At 42.0% G+C, this 20,758-nt stretch overlaps 2 protein-coding genes across 4 annotated transcripts; both read right to left on the bottom strand.

Moving 5' to 3' along the window:
- Positions 1-264: 264 nt before the first annotated feature.
- Positions 265-1,453, bottom strand: il19l (interleukin 19 like). The gene is made up of 5 exons (XM_054750244.2): positions 1,240-1,453; positions 1,057-1,119; positions 675-827; positions 528-590; positions 265-394 (listed from the first exon to the last, which is right to left on the bottom strand). The coding sequence occupies exons 1-5, from the start codon at positions 1,402-1,404 to the stop codon at positions 308-310; spliced, it is 531 nt and encodes a 176-aa protein (XP_054606219.1). The 5' UTR covers positions 1,405-1,453; the 3' UTR covers positions 265-307.
- Positions 1,454-5,267: 3,814 nt separating this feature from the next.
- On the bottom strand, positions 5,268-17,931 carry prelp (proline/arginine-rich end leucine-rich repeat protein). 3 transcript variants are annotated; one of them, XM_070549300.1, is made up of 7 exons: positions 17,913-17,931; positions 8,432-8,867; positions 8,172-8,357; positions 7,943-8,100; positions 7,617-7,813; positions 5,892-5,967; positions 5,268-5,765 (listed from the first exon to the last, which is right to left on the bottom strand). In XM_070549300.1, the coding sequence occupies exons 2-7, from the start codon at positions 8,861-8,863 to the stop codon at positions 5,675-5,677; spliced, it is 1,140 nt and encodes a 379-aa protein (XP_070405401.1). In that variant the 5' UTR covers positions 8,864-8,867; positions 17,913-17,931; the 3' UTR covers positions 5,268-5,674. The 3 variants fall into 3 exon arrangements, with proteins under 3 accessions (XP_070405401.1, XP_015815076.1, XP_015815075.1); XM_015959590.3 differs by lacking the exon at positions 17,913-17,931 and adding an exon at positions 15,870-16,002; XM_015959589.3 differs by lacking the exon at positions 17,913-17,931 and adding an exon at positions 15,514-15,743.
- Between the last annotated feature and the right edge of the window lie 2,827 nt (positions 17,932-20,758).

Below are 20,758 nucleotides of genomic sequence, written 5' to 3'. Positions count from 1 at the left end.
ACAGAACAAACGAGTTCTGTTCATTAGAATTTTTATTACAACTCAGTTTTGAACACAATTTAAATATAGAAAAATAATCCTTATTACCATTTTATAATACAAAACCATAAATATATCTTCAAAAGCACTTCATAAGTTAGAGGACACACACACACACACACACACACACACACACACACACACACACACACACACACACACACACTGAGTCTTAAGTTAATTCCAGCACCATGACAGAAATGCAAAATGGCAAGCATAACTGCACAAAAGAACACGTCTGTGTTCTCCGTGCAGGTCGGCATCATGATCACGGGTTTGGTGCCAGTTCTTCCAGCCACCCTAGCACTGTGCCCAGTTCTCCCAATGCTTTCAGTGCCGCCTGCTGGACCTGAAGCTGTGCAGGAGAAAGATAGTGTTGTTCATCCATGGAGAGTGCTACATGTAATTCTGATGCTCATGTTGTGTTGCGTCTTGTAATTACTGAGCTGCATTAATAAAGTACTGGTTGAGTAAAAGCCTGTACTTACCTCATCGAATCTAGAACTCACTGAGTCAATTGTTCTCTGGGTTTCTTCTCCACAGCTGCAGTGCTGCAAAGAGCAAAGCAACAACACTCGGGGATGCTTCTCGGCACATCTTATCAGTGAATAACTATTATGAGTGAAACAACTTACACATTTGTGCATGTCTCTTCTGAGGCTGACAAAAGCATTGGCCAGGGCGCTGGAGCTGCGTTGCTGGTGAGGCTCAGAGGACTTGTAGTTTATGAAAACTCTCTCAATGTAGAAACGTAGTAGGAGACGCAGAAAACAGCACGTCTGACCCTCCTAGAAACAAACACACACACACACACACACACACACACACACACACACACACACACACACACACACACACACACACACACACACACACACACACACACACACACACACACACACACACACGCGCATACACACACACACATGAGTTTACGTTCTGATGGAGCTGGATCTCTTCAGATCAGGTAGATAGATAACGTAAAAGTGATGTACGAACCCACGCAAAAGGCTTTACCTGAACATCTTTGAGCATAGATTTATTCAGAAGCTTCACTCCCATTTCAGTGTCTCCTGATATCTGTCAGGTAAAACCAACACCACATTTATTATCGTGCTTTTCCTAGTTTTGGATCTTTAGAGGTGTTTTGAACATCATCCTATTCTGGGTCAGATGAACTGATCCGTGATTTAAACTCACAGCGTGTAGTTGGATGTCAGAGTAGTATTTGCGCAGCTCGTGTGTGTGAACGTTGGCAGAGCAGCCATCTGCGTGCAGAGTTCGTCCCCTCACCAGCCCCCTTGCGCATCCAAGGATGATGAGGATAAGGAAGAGCGAGGAGGCGGAGGAGGCAATCCTGGTCATCGTAGTTACCTGGCGATGAAGCTAATGGTACATTCTGTTTAGTTCAAACTTTTCAGATAATCATGTCTTTTAAATAAATAAATAAATGAACAAATAAATAAAAATAAATAATAAATAAATAAATAATAATAAAAACAAATAATAAATAAATAAATAAATAAAAGTCTGTTTTTCAATAAAAACTACATAAATAACGTTAAAAAGTAGAGAAATTACTTTTCTCACACAAATCCATCCTGGCCCATAAACACACCTGTGTTTAGACTCACCTGTGTGTGTCAGCGGAGGAAGAGTCCCAGTGAACGTGTACCTTTGTGTCTCCATCCTTTCGCCTCTTATAGCAGCTTGATGAGGGGAATCACCTGCCTCGTTCAGCCTCCCTTTGCAGAATCAGCGTGTGCATGGAGCTGCTGGCTGGCACACACAGGAGAAGGAAGTGTGATGCAATCAAAGAAACTTCCAGGACAGGACTCAGCACGAGATAAAGAAAATGAGTGAGCATTTCCTCCTTTCTGACGTAGAGCCTCGTCTTGTAACTTAAGCAACTTCAGTGTGAGTGGTTTTCTGCTTATCTATTGTGAGTCACTCATCAGATTAAATATGTGTTTGAAGTGTGAAGTGCCTTGAGATGACTCTTGTCGTGATTTGGCGCTATATAAATAAACTTGAATTCAATTGAATTGAATTAAATCATTATCAGTCCTCTGATCCTCTAACATCTGGGAAAGGGTGACAGGATGAAACATGTGTGAAAACGGACTTCTGTTCCCGTTGTTGGTCGGATCAATAACTCAGTCTGAAACGGCGCAGAAAGCCTCCTCCTCAAGCTGCCAATATTTATTTAATCAGTGCACGTTTTCTCTGGATTCTGGTCTCCTGTCGTGCATGTAGTTTTTTTCAGAAACACCCGCTAAACCGGTTTGGCCATTTACATTGACAGCTGGAAGTCCAGCTGGGAGTTTCACCTGACACAGGAATTATCTGTGTTCACTGAGAGTCACTGAGTCATTTAAGGACAATAGTCTTACAACTAATGCAAAATTCCCAAATTTCTTTCTTTAAGGACAAAAGCTAAACTCATGGGGGAAGGCCCCTTTCACAAGTCAGAGGTGTAAATGTATTGATTACATAACTGAAGGCCAGCAGGGGTCGTCATGAAGCGTTCTGAACAGGAACACAGTTTGAGAAAAACTTTGATTCTCATCAAAAGAGAAAACAGGCACTTCTAAAAATACATTTTCTGATTATGAGACCAAAGTTAATGAAATGTTGGCTAAATATGATGTCGGCAACAAACTTTAAAAAAAAACTTCAGTTTGATACGTTTTTTCTGACACAAACCAAATGTTAACAACTGTTTAAAGAGGTGATTTGTTATCAAGCTGAGTAAAAATGTCATGTTAGACAGAGGTTTAGAATCTGACCAGAGACATTCACTAGTTAGAAACATTCTAACCCAGGTGTGTCCAAAGTGCGGCCCGGGGGCCATTTGCGGCTCTTGGAGTGGTTCAATGTGGCCCTCACTAGCATTTTTAGAATTGTGGTGTTAAGTCTCTCTGTTGATATGAATTCATATATATTATATTTTATGTTCTAATTTTTACCAATATCTATTTTAGACCTTTTTGTACAGAAGAGGGCCACTAAAAAGAAAAAGAGAATTCTGAACTTTTTTCTCAGAATTATTTATTTTATTTTCAGTGGCCTTAAAAAAATGTATTTTTTGTGGCCCGTGAGGAGTTTTAACTTCATGATTTTGTCCCTCGTCTTGACAAGTTTGGACATCCCTGTTCTAACCACACACACACACACGCACACACACACGCACACACACACACACACACACACACACACACACACACACACACACACACACACACACACACACACACACACGCACGCACGCACGCACGCACGCACGCACGCACGCACACACACACACACACACTTTCACACCTTCTCATCTGCTTCCACCCTTACCTCAGGCAGTCCTTGTCCTCCCCCACCCCAGGAAGCATAACAGTAGCTGAATTGTCACTAGCTTGTAGCTCCACATCTGTTTCCACACACTGACGTTGTCCCAAGAGCAAAAACAGGGAAGACGATAACTGTTTTCAACCTTTCCAAAACTTATTTCGACAGATTGAAGCTTTAAAGGTGCTTTATGCAGAAATTAAGTAAAAATGACATCCTGTGGTAAAAGTTGGTTACTGCAACCACTTTAAACATCTCTGCAGCTTTTTGCCGGCCATTGTCAAATTACAGTTGTTGGTGCTGGAGTATTAGCTCGCAAGAGACACAGCAATCCCACACTTTTAGGACATCCTCAGGTCTCAGGTGTCAGAAACCAAGCTGCAACTCATTATAACATTTATTGTAGCAAATATACTGTTAAAAGGCGGAATAATTTAAACTTATTGTAGTGCAGTTAAAAGCCCAATATGATGACATCATGCCAAGTACTTTGCGATGTGACAACGGCACCCTTTGATGGAGTCTCCTAGTTTAGTAAATTCTATCAGAGTGTTGTTTCTGACAGTTTTTTTCCTGAAGCCTTTTGGTTTGACATTTTTTCCTGAAGCTTTTTGTCCTGAAGCCTGAGGTTTTTTCCCCCCCATGGTCTGAAATCTGACACCTGTGACCTGAAACCTGAAACCTGAGGATGTCTCCTGAAGCAGTTTTTCCTATTGGCTCTTTGCACGTGACATCACGCCACTCATGTGACCGCCCCCTTCGCCCTGATGGACGGCAAAAAGACCGTTTACACCCGTAGAAACTCCAGTGAAGCTAGTCAAAACAAGCCAGTTTGTAGCCTTTTATAGCTTTTATTTAGTTGATTTGACAGTAAAATGGTTTTAGCTTGCTGCGTGGTCGGCTGCACTAACAGACAAGGATGTAAAGTCAACTAGTTTTGCTTTTTTTAACAACTTTGATGGAGACTGAGGACGGAGATGAACTGCAGCGATCAATCAAGCAGACTAGCAGGCCTCAGATTTGCAGCGAACATGTTTTTACCGGGTAAGATTAACATTCATTTATTTCACGAGGAAGACGGGGACAGGGAAAAATGTGATGTGTTTATACTAGTTATTGATATTCCTGATGGATGGGTATTTCACCACGGAGGCTGCGCGCTGTCCACTGTAGTGTAAAGCGAGACAATAATTAATATTAAAGCTCCAATGTATGATTACATGTTTAAATTACTTTATTTATTTATATTAGCGTCGGCGTTCAGAGATCTTCTCATTCCGGTGTGAGAGCAGCAGCTGAACCCGGTAACACCACCAGCAGCTGAAGCTGGTAGGAATCCGGACTTTTTAAAAATCAGCTTTGGTGTAAAGTGAAAAGCTGTTTATAACATAATGTTATAAATCCAGAGGGGTGAATTTAGGCAAAGTCAGCAACATGTTTACATCGGTGAACAGCTGCAGAGAGAACGTAAGCTAACGTTGGTAAGCTAGTTAACACAACGCTATATGAGCACCTGCTGCGCTACTTCTTCTGATAACTGAACTGGGCATGAACTAGTTGAAGGAATGCTGGAGGAGTTTTGTTTTTGTTTTGATCACAAAAACAATTTCAGGCTCTACTTTTCCCTTTGTTTAGTACTCGTGTCGCTCACTGTTTACATGCTTTTGCCGTCCAGCATGGTGGACCCACGTGATTGGGTGACGTCGGTGCAAAGGGTCAATAACGTGAGGCTTTTTTTCCATGGTCTGAAGTCTGACACCTGAGACCTGAGACAAGACACCTGAGGATGCCCTAAACGTACGTCCTAATATACTGCACCTTTAAGGTCAGAGATTTTGTAATTAAAACCTGAAAATGAAATAAATAAAATAGAAATTAGAGATCAAACATAAACAAATGACCGAAGACATTTTATTTTCCATCAATGTACAAAGAGTCTTTATACAAAGGAATAATATTCATGAGACTATGATTGTCAAGAATAAAAAGATGTTACTTTTACATTGAGAACTTTGAAGGTGCAGGTCTGTCTGTCACTGGTAGCTCCTAAACTCTCATTTCGTCTGCTGGAAAACACACATTTTTTTGGTCATTTTCTGATAAAATGACACGCATGCAAACCTCTGCTTTTCTTCTATTTGTAGTTCAACTTTTTGATTTTCATTAAAAACAAAAACATTGTGTGGAGTCCCTCTTTCACAGCTTGCGTGAAGCTTGAAACTTTCACTGAGCCTGTGTTGTCTTGAACTTCCAATGTGTGCTGCAGTCGTCTATGGGGTTTCATGGGTGAACGCCCTTAAATGACAATGGAGTGAAGGTGCCTGAAGCACATGATGACATCCATAGGGATGGGAGGATGCAAGTGGTTCCCATCCAAACGCAGGTACCTGAAACACCAAAACGGCTGCTTTAATGTGTCGTCACGGTGACTCGGCCTTTTAAAAACTCCTCGTCATGCTAGCATGCTGCAGTACCAGATCATGTGCTCCCTTGCGTGACAGACTGTGAATTACCTTAGCCTCGGCACCAGACTGTCATCAACCAGGTCGGCCTGTGTCTCACATGGACAGATCTCAGTGCCGTTGATGTCTATCAGTAAAGCAAGATCAGGAGAGATACTTTATAACAGGTCGCTCAGAAAAAAAAGTAAAAAAGGCAAATCTGATCCATCTTAAACGTTACTCTACATCGGATTGTTGGTTTAGCCCATTGTAGCATTAACCATCCCGAGTGCCAGTTTCCTGCCAGCGTTTAATGTTTCCCTGTTTGAACACTGCAGGTTTGAATAAAGTGCAGAGGTGTGACCAAGTCACTGCTTTGCAAGTTACAGTTAAGTCACAAGTCTTTCCAGTCAAGTCTCAAGTCAAGTCCGAGTCAAAGGCAACCAAGTCCAAGTCGAGCCCAAAGCCAATGATGTGGAAGTCCAAGTCAAGGCCAAATCCTTAACTTTGAATTTTCAAGTCATAATCAAGTCATCTGTCCAACTTCAATTTAATGATGATGATAATAAATACATTCCAGAAATAAAGCTTCTTAAAGCTTCATTTGTTTGCTCAAACAAGCAGAAACTGAAACTGATTATAAATAAAGTGCTGCTGCATTTAGCAGAACAAGATCAAACCCAGAACCAAGGATGATTCATATTTTTTGTCCATGTCGTGCCACTTTTATGCTAAAATATCAAATACGCTCAAGTCATCATCAAGTCAACAGATGCAAGCCGAGTGAAGTCGCAAGTCATTGGCGTTCAAGACTGAGTCAAGTCGTAAGTCTTTATAGATTTTATCAAGTCAAGTCAGACGTCATTAAAATAATGACTTGAGTCCAAGTCATGTGTCTCAAGTCCACACCTCTGATAAAGTGAGTGATTAGCTGCTCCTGCAGAACCCAAAGAATGCTGAGGAGATAATTCAGCAGTTAAGCCTGATTTATACTGTATGTCTCCATCAGCTCAGGTGGGGAGTTGGACACACGTGTTGACAGAGACGTTTTTGTTTCAGACCGTTCAGACATTATTTATGTGGTCAACTGGGTAGAAAGAAACATTACTGGCAGTTAGCGTGGCATATGCATTAAAGCTGGGGGTAAAAAGGAGTCTTAAAAGAGAGGAGCAATGGTGCTTGTCTTACGTTACATACGGGCTGAACTGATGTTATAGTGACAGCATACTTATTTTCTAATGTACATTTCTCTCTTTTCAAAAGGCACGTCACTGCTACATCATCACAGGCAGACGCTCATTCTGTGACACCCCCACCATCTTGCTGCAGGTTTTTGGGCACCAGTATAAATCCCACTGAAACTTTTAGACAATCAGATGGATACTGAAGGTTCAGCTTGCCTATGCAGGGTTAGAATTGTCACTTTCTAATTGCCATACGATGACCCACTCACTCTGTCTCATTGTGTCTTTGGGCAAGACACTTTACCTGCCTTGCCTGTTGGTGGTGGTTGGAGAGAACAACTTGCTGTGTACCGCAGCTGACCCTAACCCAAGACATCTGAGAACAGCCCCCACCCCAGCATTTTTTATTTAAATTCCCTAAAGTTGGCAACCACTCAGTCCTGTCTCCTTCAAGCTTTTTTCAAAATAATAATAAAAAAAAACATCTTAACATCTGGAAGCCAAGAAAGTAGCTGACAAATTCAACTCTGAACATTTAAGATATGCAATGCAAAAGCTGTTGATTCACCGAAACTCAAAGAGATGAAATCAGTCAGTGTGTTTTTTTACTCACTCTCAATGCTGTTGTGGTTGAGATGCAGGTGCTCCAGGTGCGTGTTGAAGAGAGGAACCACTGTGAGCTGGTTGTGGGCCAGCTGCAGGTCCAGCAGGCTGGACACATTGAACACGGCCTTGGGAACTCCTTTATCATTCAGCTGGTTGTAGTTCAGCCTCACAAATGCCAGATGAGTGAATTCTTTAAAATAATCTCTGAATAAAAACACACAAAGCAGACACCCAAATATAAAAGTTCACATCACATCCGTTTTCCCCTGTGTTCAGTACTTGGACATTAATTTCCCTCTAAGCCATGTGACTGTGTGTGCACTGTGTACTTGCTTTGGGATGTCTTCTATGCGGTTCTTGTCCAGGAAAAGCTGAATGAGGTTGCTCGGTACGCCAGATGGCATCTTCTTCAAAACATTGTGAGCCAAGTTGAGCTGCATAAGGCTCTTCAGGTCCTTGAAGGTGCCCTTTCCCAGGGCAGTGTCACTCAGCTGACAGAGAAGACATCAAACTCTCACATATGCTCCAGAAACATCCCTTTTCCTGCTGCAGTGAGGCTCACCTGATTGTAGTGCAGGTCGAGCAGAGTCAGGTTCTCCAGCTTGTTGAAGGCACCAGCAGGAATCTTTGAAATGCGATTCCTGTCAAGGCGAATTTGCTCCAGACTTGTTGGGAGACCTGATGGGACTTCATTTAGCTGGTTTCGTTGTATGTACAAATACAGCAGTGCTGGGATCTTCTGGAAAACCTGCAGAGGAGACGACCAGAATACATATTTGGTGTATTTTACACCAGCTGTGATGTGAGAGGAGGCTCTTGGACCTGTTTGTCTATTTTCTGAATGCGGTTGTTTGCCAGATTGATCCAGCGGACATCTGTGGCATTGTTGAAGGCCTCTGCAGTCAACTCTGAGATGTAGTTGTTCTGTAGGTACAGGTAGTGTGCTCTCTGTGGGATGACTGGGACTGCACGGAGGTTCCGGTTCTCACAGTTGAGAGATTCTGGATAGCTTGGGTGGCATAAGCATTCACGGGGGCAGTCGGGGAAGAAGGAAGGAGGGCCTAGGATGGGCGGGGGAAAGTCTGTGGGCTCCTGGGGTTCTAGTGCTGCTGGAGTGACAGGCTTGGGGACTGAAGGTCGCCTGGTCGTGGCTGGACGTCTGGTGGGCTTCTTTGGCCGAGGTCTCTGAGTGAACACGGCCCCTATCAGTAGGAACAGAATCAATGAAGAGAGGAGTCCCACGCCCGCTTTCATTGTCCTACAGGGAACCAAAAGGAAACAGATGTTTTTAAAAATGGAACTCATGCCTTAATGGGTTAAAATGATGACGTCTGAGCTGAGCCAAGAGTATGACAACTCAGTTATTGGTTTGGAGCAGAGCACGAGAATATTTCTGTTGCAAAGGTTGTCAGCATTCTTAGTCAATTTGTTTTTATTCAGATTGTTTAAAGAGACAATTGTAAGACATGGATTAGCTGAGACATGGTGCCAAAGCAAACATGAAAACAAGTTTCGCTTGATTTATGAAACGCAGAAAGTGAAAGCGTTTGTGTGAAAGAGAAGGTTACTGGCATAGATCACTCAGGAAAAGGTTAGTCTTCCTGCACAGACACACCTCAGAGCTGAACCTTTGTCTGGAAATTGATCTGATTCCTGTTGGGTTCGGATTAAAAAGGATGAAAATGGTAACACTCACAGTACTGAGGGCCTCCTATAGGTAGCGTGTAAAGGATTCAATGCATATGGTTTTTGAGAAACATGCTAGAGCTATGTAAGAGATTGGTCTTTCAAACCTGCCATTGCAGCTTTTAATTGGGAACTAGGCAGCTTTGGATTGCTTTGAGCACCCCCTAGTGTCCATTTGTAGAACCGAAAGCAAAACTTATCTCCTCGCTGTGTGTTCATCTAACAGCTGAAATGTCTCCTCAGTCTTCCTCGGTGTCCACAGGAGAGATTAATCACTAAATTAAACAAATTAGCTGTGTTCAAGACCTAAAATATGCAACAGGCTAGAATCAGACTGCAGCTTCAGGTACGTCAGCTACATTTTTTCTAAGTCCCAACAGAGTGGCCTGCCAGTGGAATATTCTGACCACAGGGGTGATGGGGTTGGGTGGCCTTTCATTAACCTTGTAAAGGGTCATTTTAACACATACTGGTTCAAGAAATTTATTTAAAAATATGAAAATGTTGCTAATTATCTCTTGAAGTCTTTACCACTGTGTCTCCTCTGTCAAACACTTACTTTGACTTGAAGCAAGAAAAACACATCCATCCATTTTCTAAACATGCTTATCCATGCAGGGGGGCTGGTGCTTATCTCCAGAAATCTCTGGGCAAGCAGGCGGGGTACACCCTGGACAGGTTACCAGTTCATCAAAAGGCAACACGGAGACACACAGGACAAACAACCATGCACACACACACACACACACACACACACACACACACACACCTAAGGACAATTTAGAAAAACCAGTCAACCCGACAATAATGCTTTTTGACTGTGGGAGGAAGCTGGAGTACCTGCAGAGAACACACACACATGCACAGGGAGAACATGCAAACTCCATGCAGAAAGACCCCCGGCTGGAATTTCAACCCAGGACCTTCTTGCTGCAAGGCAACAGCACTAACCACTGCACCACTGTGCAGCCCAGAAAGAACACATCTGAATATAAATAGTTTTTGTGCTCAAGACAGATGATATATCTGGAGTGTACCCTTTTAGATTTTTGTTACTCCCACCTCTTTTTAGTGTAACTCTTACATTGCACACATAGATATGAGTATGTGTGTGTGTGTGTGTGTGTGTGTGTGTGTGTGTGTGTGTGTGTGTGTGTGTGTGTGTGTGTGTGTGTGTGTGTGTGTGTGTGTGTGCATGAGTGTGTGTGTGTGTCTGGTGCCACTGCACCTGCTCCTGCACCTGACCAGTTCCAGTCAGGTGCAGGAGAAAATCATAACTTCTCACTAAGTAGGTCTTTTCATTCCTCTACTGCAGCTCTGTGCCAGCCAGCTTGAGCCACTCAACAATTCCCAGCCTACCAAACTCAAAATTTTCTCTGTTCTGAGAGAGGAAGACTGTTTTTCTTTGCTTTTATCTGCTCCAGACAGCTCTGTTCTATCAAATCACTGTGCTCACCAGGCTTTCCTGTGTCACTGATGAGTATTTACAGTGCACTGTGACAGAAACCTAAACCGAACAAGTCACTGAATATTCTTAAGCCATTGCGATGAGAATAGAAAACATTGTAATATTCAAACGATAAAACATTGATTCCCAGTTATTTGATAGCAGGAGGAAGTGAGAGATTTGTAGCTCGATGCAATTCAGATATGCTGAAGATGCAGATGCAGAAACTAAAATGCTTTTAGAAAGAAAAGTAAATTGCAGACCAGAGATCCAAAGGGAAAGCTAGTAAATGTGTTGCGGGAAACAGGACATTGACCTGTGGAGAAGAGGCCCTGTGGAAACTTCATTGAATCCTAATGAACTACATAAAACAAAGAGACATGCCGCTCTTCCATAATAATATGTTCTGTGCTTCATTAACGATCCACTGATTTTAGATTTGAGTGCTTACATTTAGGGATCACTGCACTGATGGAGTACACATTCATCTGACACGCAGAACGAAGGGGAGAGGTGTTTGATGCGTACTGTAAGCAATCAGTTTCAAAAACCCTCAACAGATGTGAGGAATCAGCTGAGCTGCACGGACGATGCAAGGATCACATTCAGCAGATTTTAATTTACTTTTCAAAAGAAAATAAGACTTTCTGGCAGTCTGATGATCTTTTTCGTGAGCAAATATCTCACATAACCAGAGACACGATGTTCTGCTTTCAGGAACAAACGGCTCTATTCGTACACCAGTGGGACAGAAAACAAATGTTAATGCCATAAAAAGTGTGTGATAGGATTGTGAAAACGATCCAGAAGACTGGTGGACCATTTTAAAGATTTTAAGTTTAAACAATAAAATAAAGTCACTACACAGGCAGCCAGCCCCATGAACAAAGCAAAACAAACGCTCACACACACAGAGCAGAAAATAATCCTCACGGAAAAGCAATCTGGGATGCAACCAAAGAGATAAAATAAAAATAAGAAACATTAGAAATGAAAGAAATCTTAACATAAAATCTAAAGTTATGGAAATCATAACAAGGTCACACGAAGACAAAAACACAGTAAACCCTCTGACAGGTCATATTTAACTCACCAGGCTTGGATCCAGAGTTTAGGCTGACAAAACGCATCTAAATTTTCCTCTGACAGCATTCCCTGGCCTTTTCCTTCCCTTTCCCTCTCAGCCTCTTAGTTCTAAACCAGAACCAGCTTTCCTTCCCCGTTGTGCTGCTGTTGGGACCAGAATTACTGGCAACTAATGAAGGCTCGGTGTCAGAGTTTCTGATTCACTGATGAATTTGTGACCCCTGATAAGTGCATTTGACACATGAACATAAGAACTAGACTCATGGCAGGACATGAATATCATACTGTAGTCCATCCTCACGACTCATGACACACAGACTGGGTGAAGCTAAATCTGTAACCGTATACAGAGACAATCAGGATCCATCCACTGTCAAAGATCAGATTGATTCTTTCCATTCTGCTAATACCGCTTGTTTTACAGGTCTCTTCGGGGTTAGGGTCTCTGTTTCATTTAAAGAAACTGAAACCAAAAAGTGCTTGTTTCTGGGCTACTGCGCTACCACTTTGCCTAAGGGATAAAGAAGATACTGAAATTCGCTCTGAGTTGGTATTAGATTTTCCAAGAAACCAATTCAGTCAGTGAGGTCTGCTGATTATGGTATCAGTCAGAAACTATTACATATTTGATAGAAAATATTCAGTAATACTTTAAGAACATGTCACCGTGCATATTTAAAACAGCTCAAGTTGACCAAAGTATTTATATTTCAATAAGAGAAAAATAATGAGAATGAAATACAAACACAACAACTGTTGCTCCAAGGAGGGTCTGTTGGATTGTCGAACCTCAGATTCAGGAGCAACAGTATGGTTTTTGTCCTGGCCGTGGAACACTGGACCAGCTCTATATCCTTAGGGGGGTCCTGGAGGGTGTGTGGGAGTTTGCCCAACCAATCTACGTGTTTTGAGGATTTGGAGAAGGCATTTGAAGAAGAAGAAGAAGAAGAAGAAGAAGAAGAAGAAGAAGAAGAAGAAGAAGAAGAAGAAGAAGAAGAAGAAGGAGAAGAAGAAGAAGAAGAAGAAGAAGAAGAAGAAGAAGAAGAAGAAGAAGAAGAACCGCGTCCCTTGGGGGGCACTGTGAGGGGTACTTCAGGAGAATGGGGTACCAGGCCCTTTGATATGGGCAGTTAGGTCCCTGTATGACCGGTGCCAGAGCTTGGTCCGCATTACTGGCAGTGAGTCGAGTTTGTTTCCGGCAAGAGTTCGGCTCCTCCAAGGCTGCCCTTTGTCACTGATTCTGTTCATAAGTTTTATGGACATGATTTCTAGGTGCAGCCAAGGTGGTTAGGGTGTCCGTATATCCGTCTCTCTTTGGAGAGGTTCACAGCCGTGTTTGAAGCAGCTGGGATGAGAATCTGCTCCTCTAAATCCGAGACCATGGTCTTGATTCGCAAAAGCGTGGAATGCCTTCTCTTTGTCAGGGATGAGGTCCTGCCCCAAGTAGTAAAGTTTAGGTATCTCAGGGTCTTGTTCAGGCGAGGCTCTCAGTTTACTGGTTGCTCTATGTTCCTATCCTCACCTATGTTCACGAGCTAAGATCACTGATACAAACGGCCAAGATGAGTTTTCTCCGCAGGGTGTCTGGGCTCTCCCTTAGAAATAGAGTAAATAGTTTGGTCATCTAGGAGGGTTAGTGTTAGGGAGGAGATTGTCTTCTACTCCACATCAAAATAGCACCTTTGAGGTGGCTCTGGCATCTGGTTAGGTTGCCTTTTGGAAGACTCCCTGATTTTATTTGGACACGTCCAGCCAGGAGAAGACCTAAAGGAAGACCCCGGACACACAGGAGGGACTATGTGTCTCAGATGGCCAGGAAACGCCAGTAATTCCCCCTGGAGGAGCTGGCCTAAGTAGCTGGGGAGAGGAAAGTCTGGGCCTCTCTGCTCAGGCTGCTGCCCCCGCGACCCAACTCCAGACAAGCAAATGAAGATGGATGGATGTATTAGGCCGTGCCTACTACAAAATGCTGCCCAGCTGCCCATCTCCATCCCAATACAATGCCCTTCCAACTGGTTTCCCAGCCTGTACTGTGAAATGGGGCAGAACATGGTGGCGCATTCGGTCTTCAATCAGCAGGTCAAAAGCGCACACATCACCCTTCTGTTCATTGAACTCTATTGGCTTCTCTTGGCTGCCTGCATCAAATTCAATCAGCCTGCATAGCCCTCAGTCCTTTTGCAAAGACTTAAATAACTCCTATTGGACTAGACATGCCTACACACCACTCAAGACAATCAAGACTCTTCATGTGTCATTCCACGATGGTGGAACAACCTACTGAGCACTAACAGAATAAAGGTGTTCCTGTCTATCTTCAAAAACATCTTGAAGACCCAACTCTTCAGAGGGCATCTCAAACCCTAGCACCTTCACTTCCCTTCTACTCTACTTCACTCTGTTTCTCACCCCGTCACCTCTGACTTGTTGTTAGTCTCAGTAGTAACTGCATTCTTACATTTTCAGTTGTAAGCAGCAGTGGAAAGAAGCCTCTGCCAAATGCAGAAACGCATCGGTTCTGTTCACATTTCTGTTTTAATTTCGAATCTGGACCCTCAAAGAAAAACTGGTGTGTAGATATGGAGACCCATTAAAACACAAACAAAAATACAAAACCAGAAAACGGACAGCAGGAAGCCCTTATCTGGTAGATGGATATTTGTTAATCAACAGCTGCCGCCAAAAGATGAAACGCATGTTTCTGTCTGAGTTAGAATAACCTCGTGAATCTCTTGATGGATTTTATTTAAGCTTCCAGAAAGTCGTCATTGGGCATGAATCTACAACTGATTAGACTTTACAGTCAATCACATTAAAGCTGGTCATCCCGAGCAAACCGAGCACGACTCATTGCTTTTTATAGACATTGAGCTAAAACGATTTGACGTGATCTTAGCTGAGAGTCACCCACAACTCCCTTATCAGTTTCGACAAGGTGAAACTGAAGATGATACATGAAACAAGAGTCAGGAGTGGTCACATCTTTCATCAATTATTCATTGTAAAATAAATCTTCTTTAGTTCCTATCCAACATAATTTAATAGCGGCCGGTTTCATGTCAGTCTTTAAAAACAAGAACGTCCCCATATGTAATGGTTTTGTTTTGGCAGAACAGTTCCTGTCATTCCTCTAACCAGAGTCAGGACCAGAGCTTTGCCAAACCACTGCAGCTTTGAACACAAGTCACATCTTTCAGGGCGTAATTCAACCATCTGACTGTGATATTAGAAAGTGAGTTTGAATAAACAACACAAGTACAGATATGCTGAATTCTTGTGGGAAAAATCCCAGATTTTATCGAGAAAGGGAGCCACAACGACACATAAAAGCAGCAAAACTGTTAGAACTTATTGAATAAACCGTAAAATGAAATCAAAGGTTTGATTCACTTCAGAAAAATTAAAATCACCCTTTTCTGTAGATTCCAATCTGTTTTCCAGTCTGACTCAGTCTGCTGATCACCAGCCAGCTAAACAGATTGATTTTTGTTTGTTTTTGTGCATTCTTTCCACTCTGCAGAACATTTCTGCAGAAAGTTTCTGCAAACAACGTGTCGGTAATTTAGCAGAGCGTGTTTGTTAAAAACTGCATTCCTGAGAGGATTAAAAAAACATTTCCCGATTATTCCTTTTCAGTTTTTGTTAACAGCAGAGTTGAAAAATGTTTTACTTTAGTAATACTTACATTGCACTTTTCAAAAATCTCCACAAACGGTGACTTTCCTGCTACGGATTTTCGAAACGGCTCATTTGAAAACTTTACCTCAAGGTGAGTGTGTGATAGAGAGAGGCAACATGCCCTTGATGCAGAGAGTAGCAGCTCCTCAGACGACAGAGTACCACTTTGTATCTTTGAGTGTTTCTATAGAAACCAAATGGCACGTCTCAGCTGTTAGAGCCATGGATTTAAACACCACCCTTCCTCTCTGTCTTTATCTCCTTCTGTTAGAAACTCTGCTGCAGACCTGCTCACCGATTTCATCCATATTGATCAAAGACAACCCAAAACAGTCCCAAAGGACAAGAAAGTAACTTTCTTACCTCTCTGGTACCTGCCCTTTTTATCAACTCACAAGCTAGCGTCTTCACTTCTCTCTGCTTTTCAGACTACCTACCCCTCCCTCTTTCTCTCCCTTCCTGTGTTTCTCCTCATCCATAACCCTGCCCTCCCTCTTCCTCTCTCCTCTTTGGTGGACCAGCCAGCCTTTTGGGTTTGTTTTTTGGCTTTTTTTCCTCTAAGGGTCACAGCAGCATATTTTCCCCCTCTTCTTTGGCTTCATTCCAGGTAGATTTAATCCCAGTTCTTTCTGGAGAACACCAAGCTCTTTCAAGTGTCTAAACTGTTATGTTTAGGTGCACCAAAGGAGGAAGAGATCTGCCTCAGAAGACATGAAAAACCCCACTGTGGTGCAAATTTATGTGTGCATCTGATGAATGCAGCAAGCACTTTGAACACTAGCTGTCTGTTAGGAAAAGCCCAACTGTCTTCCACCCACTTGTCTATTGTTAGGAAGACAGCACGGTGATTTGGTCATGTGTTTTTCATTAGCAGCATCTTTCCACTGACTCCGTGACATCTTTTTAGTGTCCATCAAATTTCCAGCCAATGTAAACTCCTGCAGCTCGATTACTGTGGTCCAGTCAAGGTAGAGGAAGCAAGGCTTGGTGGCACAGTGATTAGCCAAGTATTGAGCTGTGTGTGTGTGTGTGTGTGTGTGTGTGTGTGTGTGTGTGTGTGTGTGTGTGCGTGTGCGTGTGTGTGTGTGTGTGTGTGTGTGTGTGTGTGTGTGTGTGTGTGTGTGTGTGTGTGTGTGTGTGTGTGTGTGCGCACGCTTTAATATCACTGGGGACTTTAGAGGTGGGCATGTTTTTGCTGTACTGCATTCCTGCAGCATGAGTTGCAGCTAAGCGATAATGAAGTGAGCACATGTGGGGACAGGGATCAGACTCTAACACATGTCCTTCTTCTACTGCTTCCTTTGTTTTCTAACCCATTTTCCACATCGGCTTTTCTTATTTTAGTCACCAGGTTTGGGCTTCCATCTACAATCAGGACAAACATCAGGACTAAAGTTATGCAGAATATAAAAAGTAAAGAACACATCAACAAATGGGACGGGGAGGAAAACAGAATGGCACATGGAACCAATACATCACTGTGTGGGTGGGTGGGTGCTTTTCAGGATCCAGGAAAAGCTAGCTGTGATCTCATCTCTGTGCAGAAGTTCTAGCATCGCCCTGCCTTTAGGGATGACATTGTTGGAAATGAGAGCCCGTTAGCAGCTTGTTAAATGATTTTCCTCAATACTATGCCTGTTACAAACATATTTAAAGCAGCGCACCAAAGAATTTGAGTCATACAATCAGGCAATGCATTTCTTTGCCTTTGGTGCATAAGGTGGACAGTACCGTGTGTGTGGAATGGATTTAATTAGATAAAAATGACCAAAGCTGCTAAAAGAATGCAGCTATAAATACTTTTCATGCATGAATAATTCATATTGGGTGTAGAGATTAAAGCTGATAAGAAACATCCACCTATCAGAGTCAGAATTCCAAGACTGAACATGGAAATTCCAACCTTTGAGCTTATTTAAATTAATGCATGTTGAATGAGACCCAAGCTTTTATGCATTGTGGATAAAATGCACTTTTGCTAAAATAAAAGTTTTCTGCAAGTTGCTGCAGAAATATTCTACCATTCACTTGACTCCTTGTTTCTGTCTTTAACAAAGAAAATGGCAAAGTGGTCAAAGGGTTCATTTGGATTTGATCACAGTAGAATTGTTTTCAGACTGGGAAAGAGAAAAGGAGAAAGGGAGAAAAGGAGCAATGAACAGTTTGTTAGGGTGAAACATCCTGATGAAATGAGAGAACCAGTACAATATTCACCATCCTGACCCTCAGAACCCAAAAGGAGCATTCCTTGTTTTACTCTCCCTATCTTCCAAAAATCTGTTTAAAAGTCTTAAAACTGAGAACAAAAGGGTGAAGTTTGGTTTTTCATGCAGAGACGGAGTCACATGACCTGAGGAATGTAACAGCTTGACACATAGCGTTCAGAGTCTGGACAAAGCACTCTACCTTCATTCAGGGCCAGATCCAACCTGTGGATTCATGAGAGCAGATACATAGGCTGAAACCTTCAAGCAGACGTTCTTCTCTGTGTCATTGGTCACACCTCAGCAGCTGGTCTCAAAGCAGACGGAGAGAGAGTAATGCAGAAGGAGAGTATGTAATAACCTGGGAGTTTTCCAAGAACGGTCTGTTCTGTTATCTACAGACTGATTTCGATTGCTGAAATGTTTTCGTTAAAGAAATTGCTCATGATTGTCAGCCAGAAATGTTCCCACAGCTGTAAAAGCTTTGTATACACAATATTGTCAGATGATTGAGAACTGAAAAATTAGATTAACACTTTGATGCATGAATTAGGAAACCTTCAACCATGATTTTTGTAACAATTTTTTTCATTCATCTTTAGGTGTGAATGAAATAAATTTCAACAAATATTTTTTGTAAAATTTTATAATTTACAAATAATTTATTACATGTCCACCTCAGTGGACAGCGTGCATTCTGAGCATGAAATATGTTGGCTTGGCTTACTGAAGTCCAAATGGAGGGGCTCAAATGCAATAAAGTCTTCAACAGCTGTGCTTAATAGCAAAAACAAATAAATAACAATTTTGAGTACCTGTCCACTGTAGTGACCATTATGCATCAAAGGGTTAAAATCCCAAACTCTAGAGTTACACACGGGTAGAAAGGAGTTTTTGTCACTGAGATTGTTGTTGTTGACCCAGAGTTATGATAAATACGTATTCAGCAATAATAAGGGTTCAAAAAGCTCACGATTATGAATAATTAAATTACTATGGATGTTTGATATAATGCATCATACTTTGACATTGGCAATATAAATATGTACCAAAGATATAAATTCAATAATTCTCTAAATAGTCCAAGTTCATGTTTACTTTGTTGATTCAATTTTTTAGCTATTGATATAGTAAACCACAGAAAATGTTCTGAGTGAGTTTTTAATTGTTAGAAAACAACTGTTACATAAACTCATTGTATGGTCTTCAGCGTTGTATTTTGAATATAAATTAGATTTTGTTTTTAAAGTTGTACCTTGCATTTAGACGGGACATTTTTTGCAAAACTCGTCTTTTTGTGCCACATTGGGGGTCTCTACTGCAGCCAAATAAATTCCTACTGTGAATAAAATCTGTCCATCAATTTTGCATCAATGTTTGATTTTAGGAACTATGTGCATGAAGCAAGCCGTTTTAATACGTCCCCATTTGTGATGTCACTAATTGGGAAAGTAGAATAGAACCACCTTCCACCTCTCAATGCTGGAGGAACAGCAGCTCAATGCTGGATATACCAGCTTTTTATCTCATAGCATCAAATCAGGGGATGAGTGGGCGTGGCCAGCCTCAGCTGTTCTCATAAGGTGACAGAGCCCTGAAATGACTCATTCTGGAAGGTACTGAAAATATCAAGAATAAAACATCTGAAATCGCTTTATATGAGAAGGATTTAAGCCTGATTTATACTTCTCCGTCTGCGTCAATGCGGAGACACGCAACACCATTATGCGTCGGCGCAAGGGCTCTCCGACGGTCTCACAGAGGGTGACAGAGACATGCCCTAAATTTTAAACATCCGTCAAAAATGACTGAGACCGCAAGCTTGTGATTGGTCAGGATGCCGCTCCTTGTAAATTCATCATCAGCATCACTGCAGCTCCATTAAAAAGTAAACAGATATTTAGCAGGGGACCCCAAACAGATTGAAGAACGCACCGCGGAAAAAGTACGAAAATATAAACATTTATTCACTCGTGAGTGAAGGAGTACAAAACACGGAGCAAACATGGATGAAAACGACGGGAAATGGGGGTTTAGAGGTGGCGACCGCATGGAGAGGTGGATGAGAATTGTCCTTCAGGACAATGTCATAAAGTCTCTGAAATATCTAAACACATTAGTAAATACACTATCATAGACCGGATACATGAGTGTAATGGTTGCAAGATACCACAGAACAGCGCTACGCCCTCTGTTGTCCTGGCAGGGAATTGCTTTGCAACACTTGATTGATTTTCTGCCTGAACAGAAGTTCGAATGTGAAAACCTTTCCTACACTCCGGAGCTCACAGAGAAGTTTAAATCAGGTTTGAGTGCCAAGAACATCACAAACATGTTTTGCTATTATAACTAAAAAAAAGGCATACTATATTTCAATTATAAACATTTCTCCACCGAATATCAGCTGGTTTGCTATTAGGAAGCTACACTGATAACCATCTCTGGTTGAATCAGCTGGGATTGGCAGGCTCACTAAAGCCTACGTTTGCATCCCACCTTTAAATGCTTCCAGCTGACTCACTTAAATACAGGAAATGTGAAAGCTGGTGCTGACTGGATCCACATCAGCTCTCACTCTGCCTCCACATGTTGGGAAATGCAAAGCTCCATTGACCCTGCATGACCTTTACCTGGGCTCAGCTGCTGCTGCTTCCTTGTGGTATGAAACACTCATTTTGCAGCTCATAATGACATTTACAGTGGGGCAAAAAAGTATTTAGTCAGCCACCGATTGTGCAAGTTCTCCCACTTAAAATGATGACAGAGGTCAGTAATTTACATCATAGGTACACTTCAACTGTGAGAGACAGAATGTGAAAAAAAATCCATGAATTCACATGGCAGGATTTTTAAAGAATTTATTTGTAAATCAGGGTGGAAAATAAGTATTCGGTCACTTCAAACAAGGAAAATCTCTGGCTCTCACAGACCTGTAATGTCTTCTTTAAGAAGCTTTTCTGTCCTCCACTCGTTACCTGTAGTAATGGCACCTGTTTGAACTCATTATCTGTATAAAAGACACCTGTCCACAGCCTCAAACAGTCAGAC

The sequence above is a fragment of the Nothobranchius furzeri genome, chromosome 3 (assembly GCF_043380555.1).
Source record: "Nothobranchius furzeri strain GRZ-AD chromosome 3, NfurGRZ-RIMD1, whole genome shotgun sequence".
Classification (NCBI taxonomy): Eukaryota; Metazoa; Chordata; class Actinopteri; order Cyprinodontiformes; family Nothobranchiidae; genus Nothobranchius; species Nothobranchius furzeri.
The sequence above is the reverse complement of the archived record's forward strand: the minus strand, read 5'-3'. Positions and strand labels throughout refer to the sequence as shown.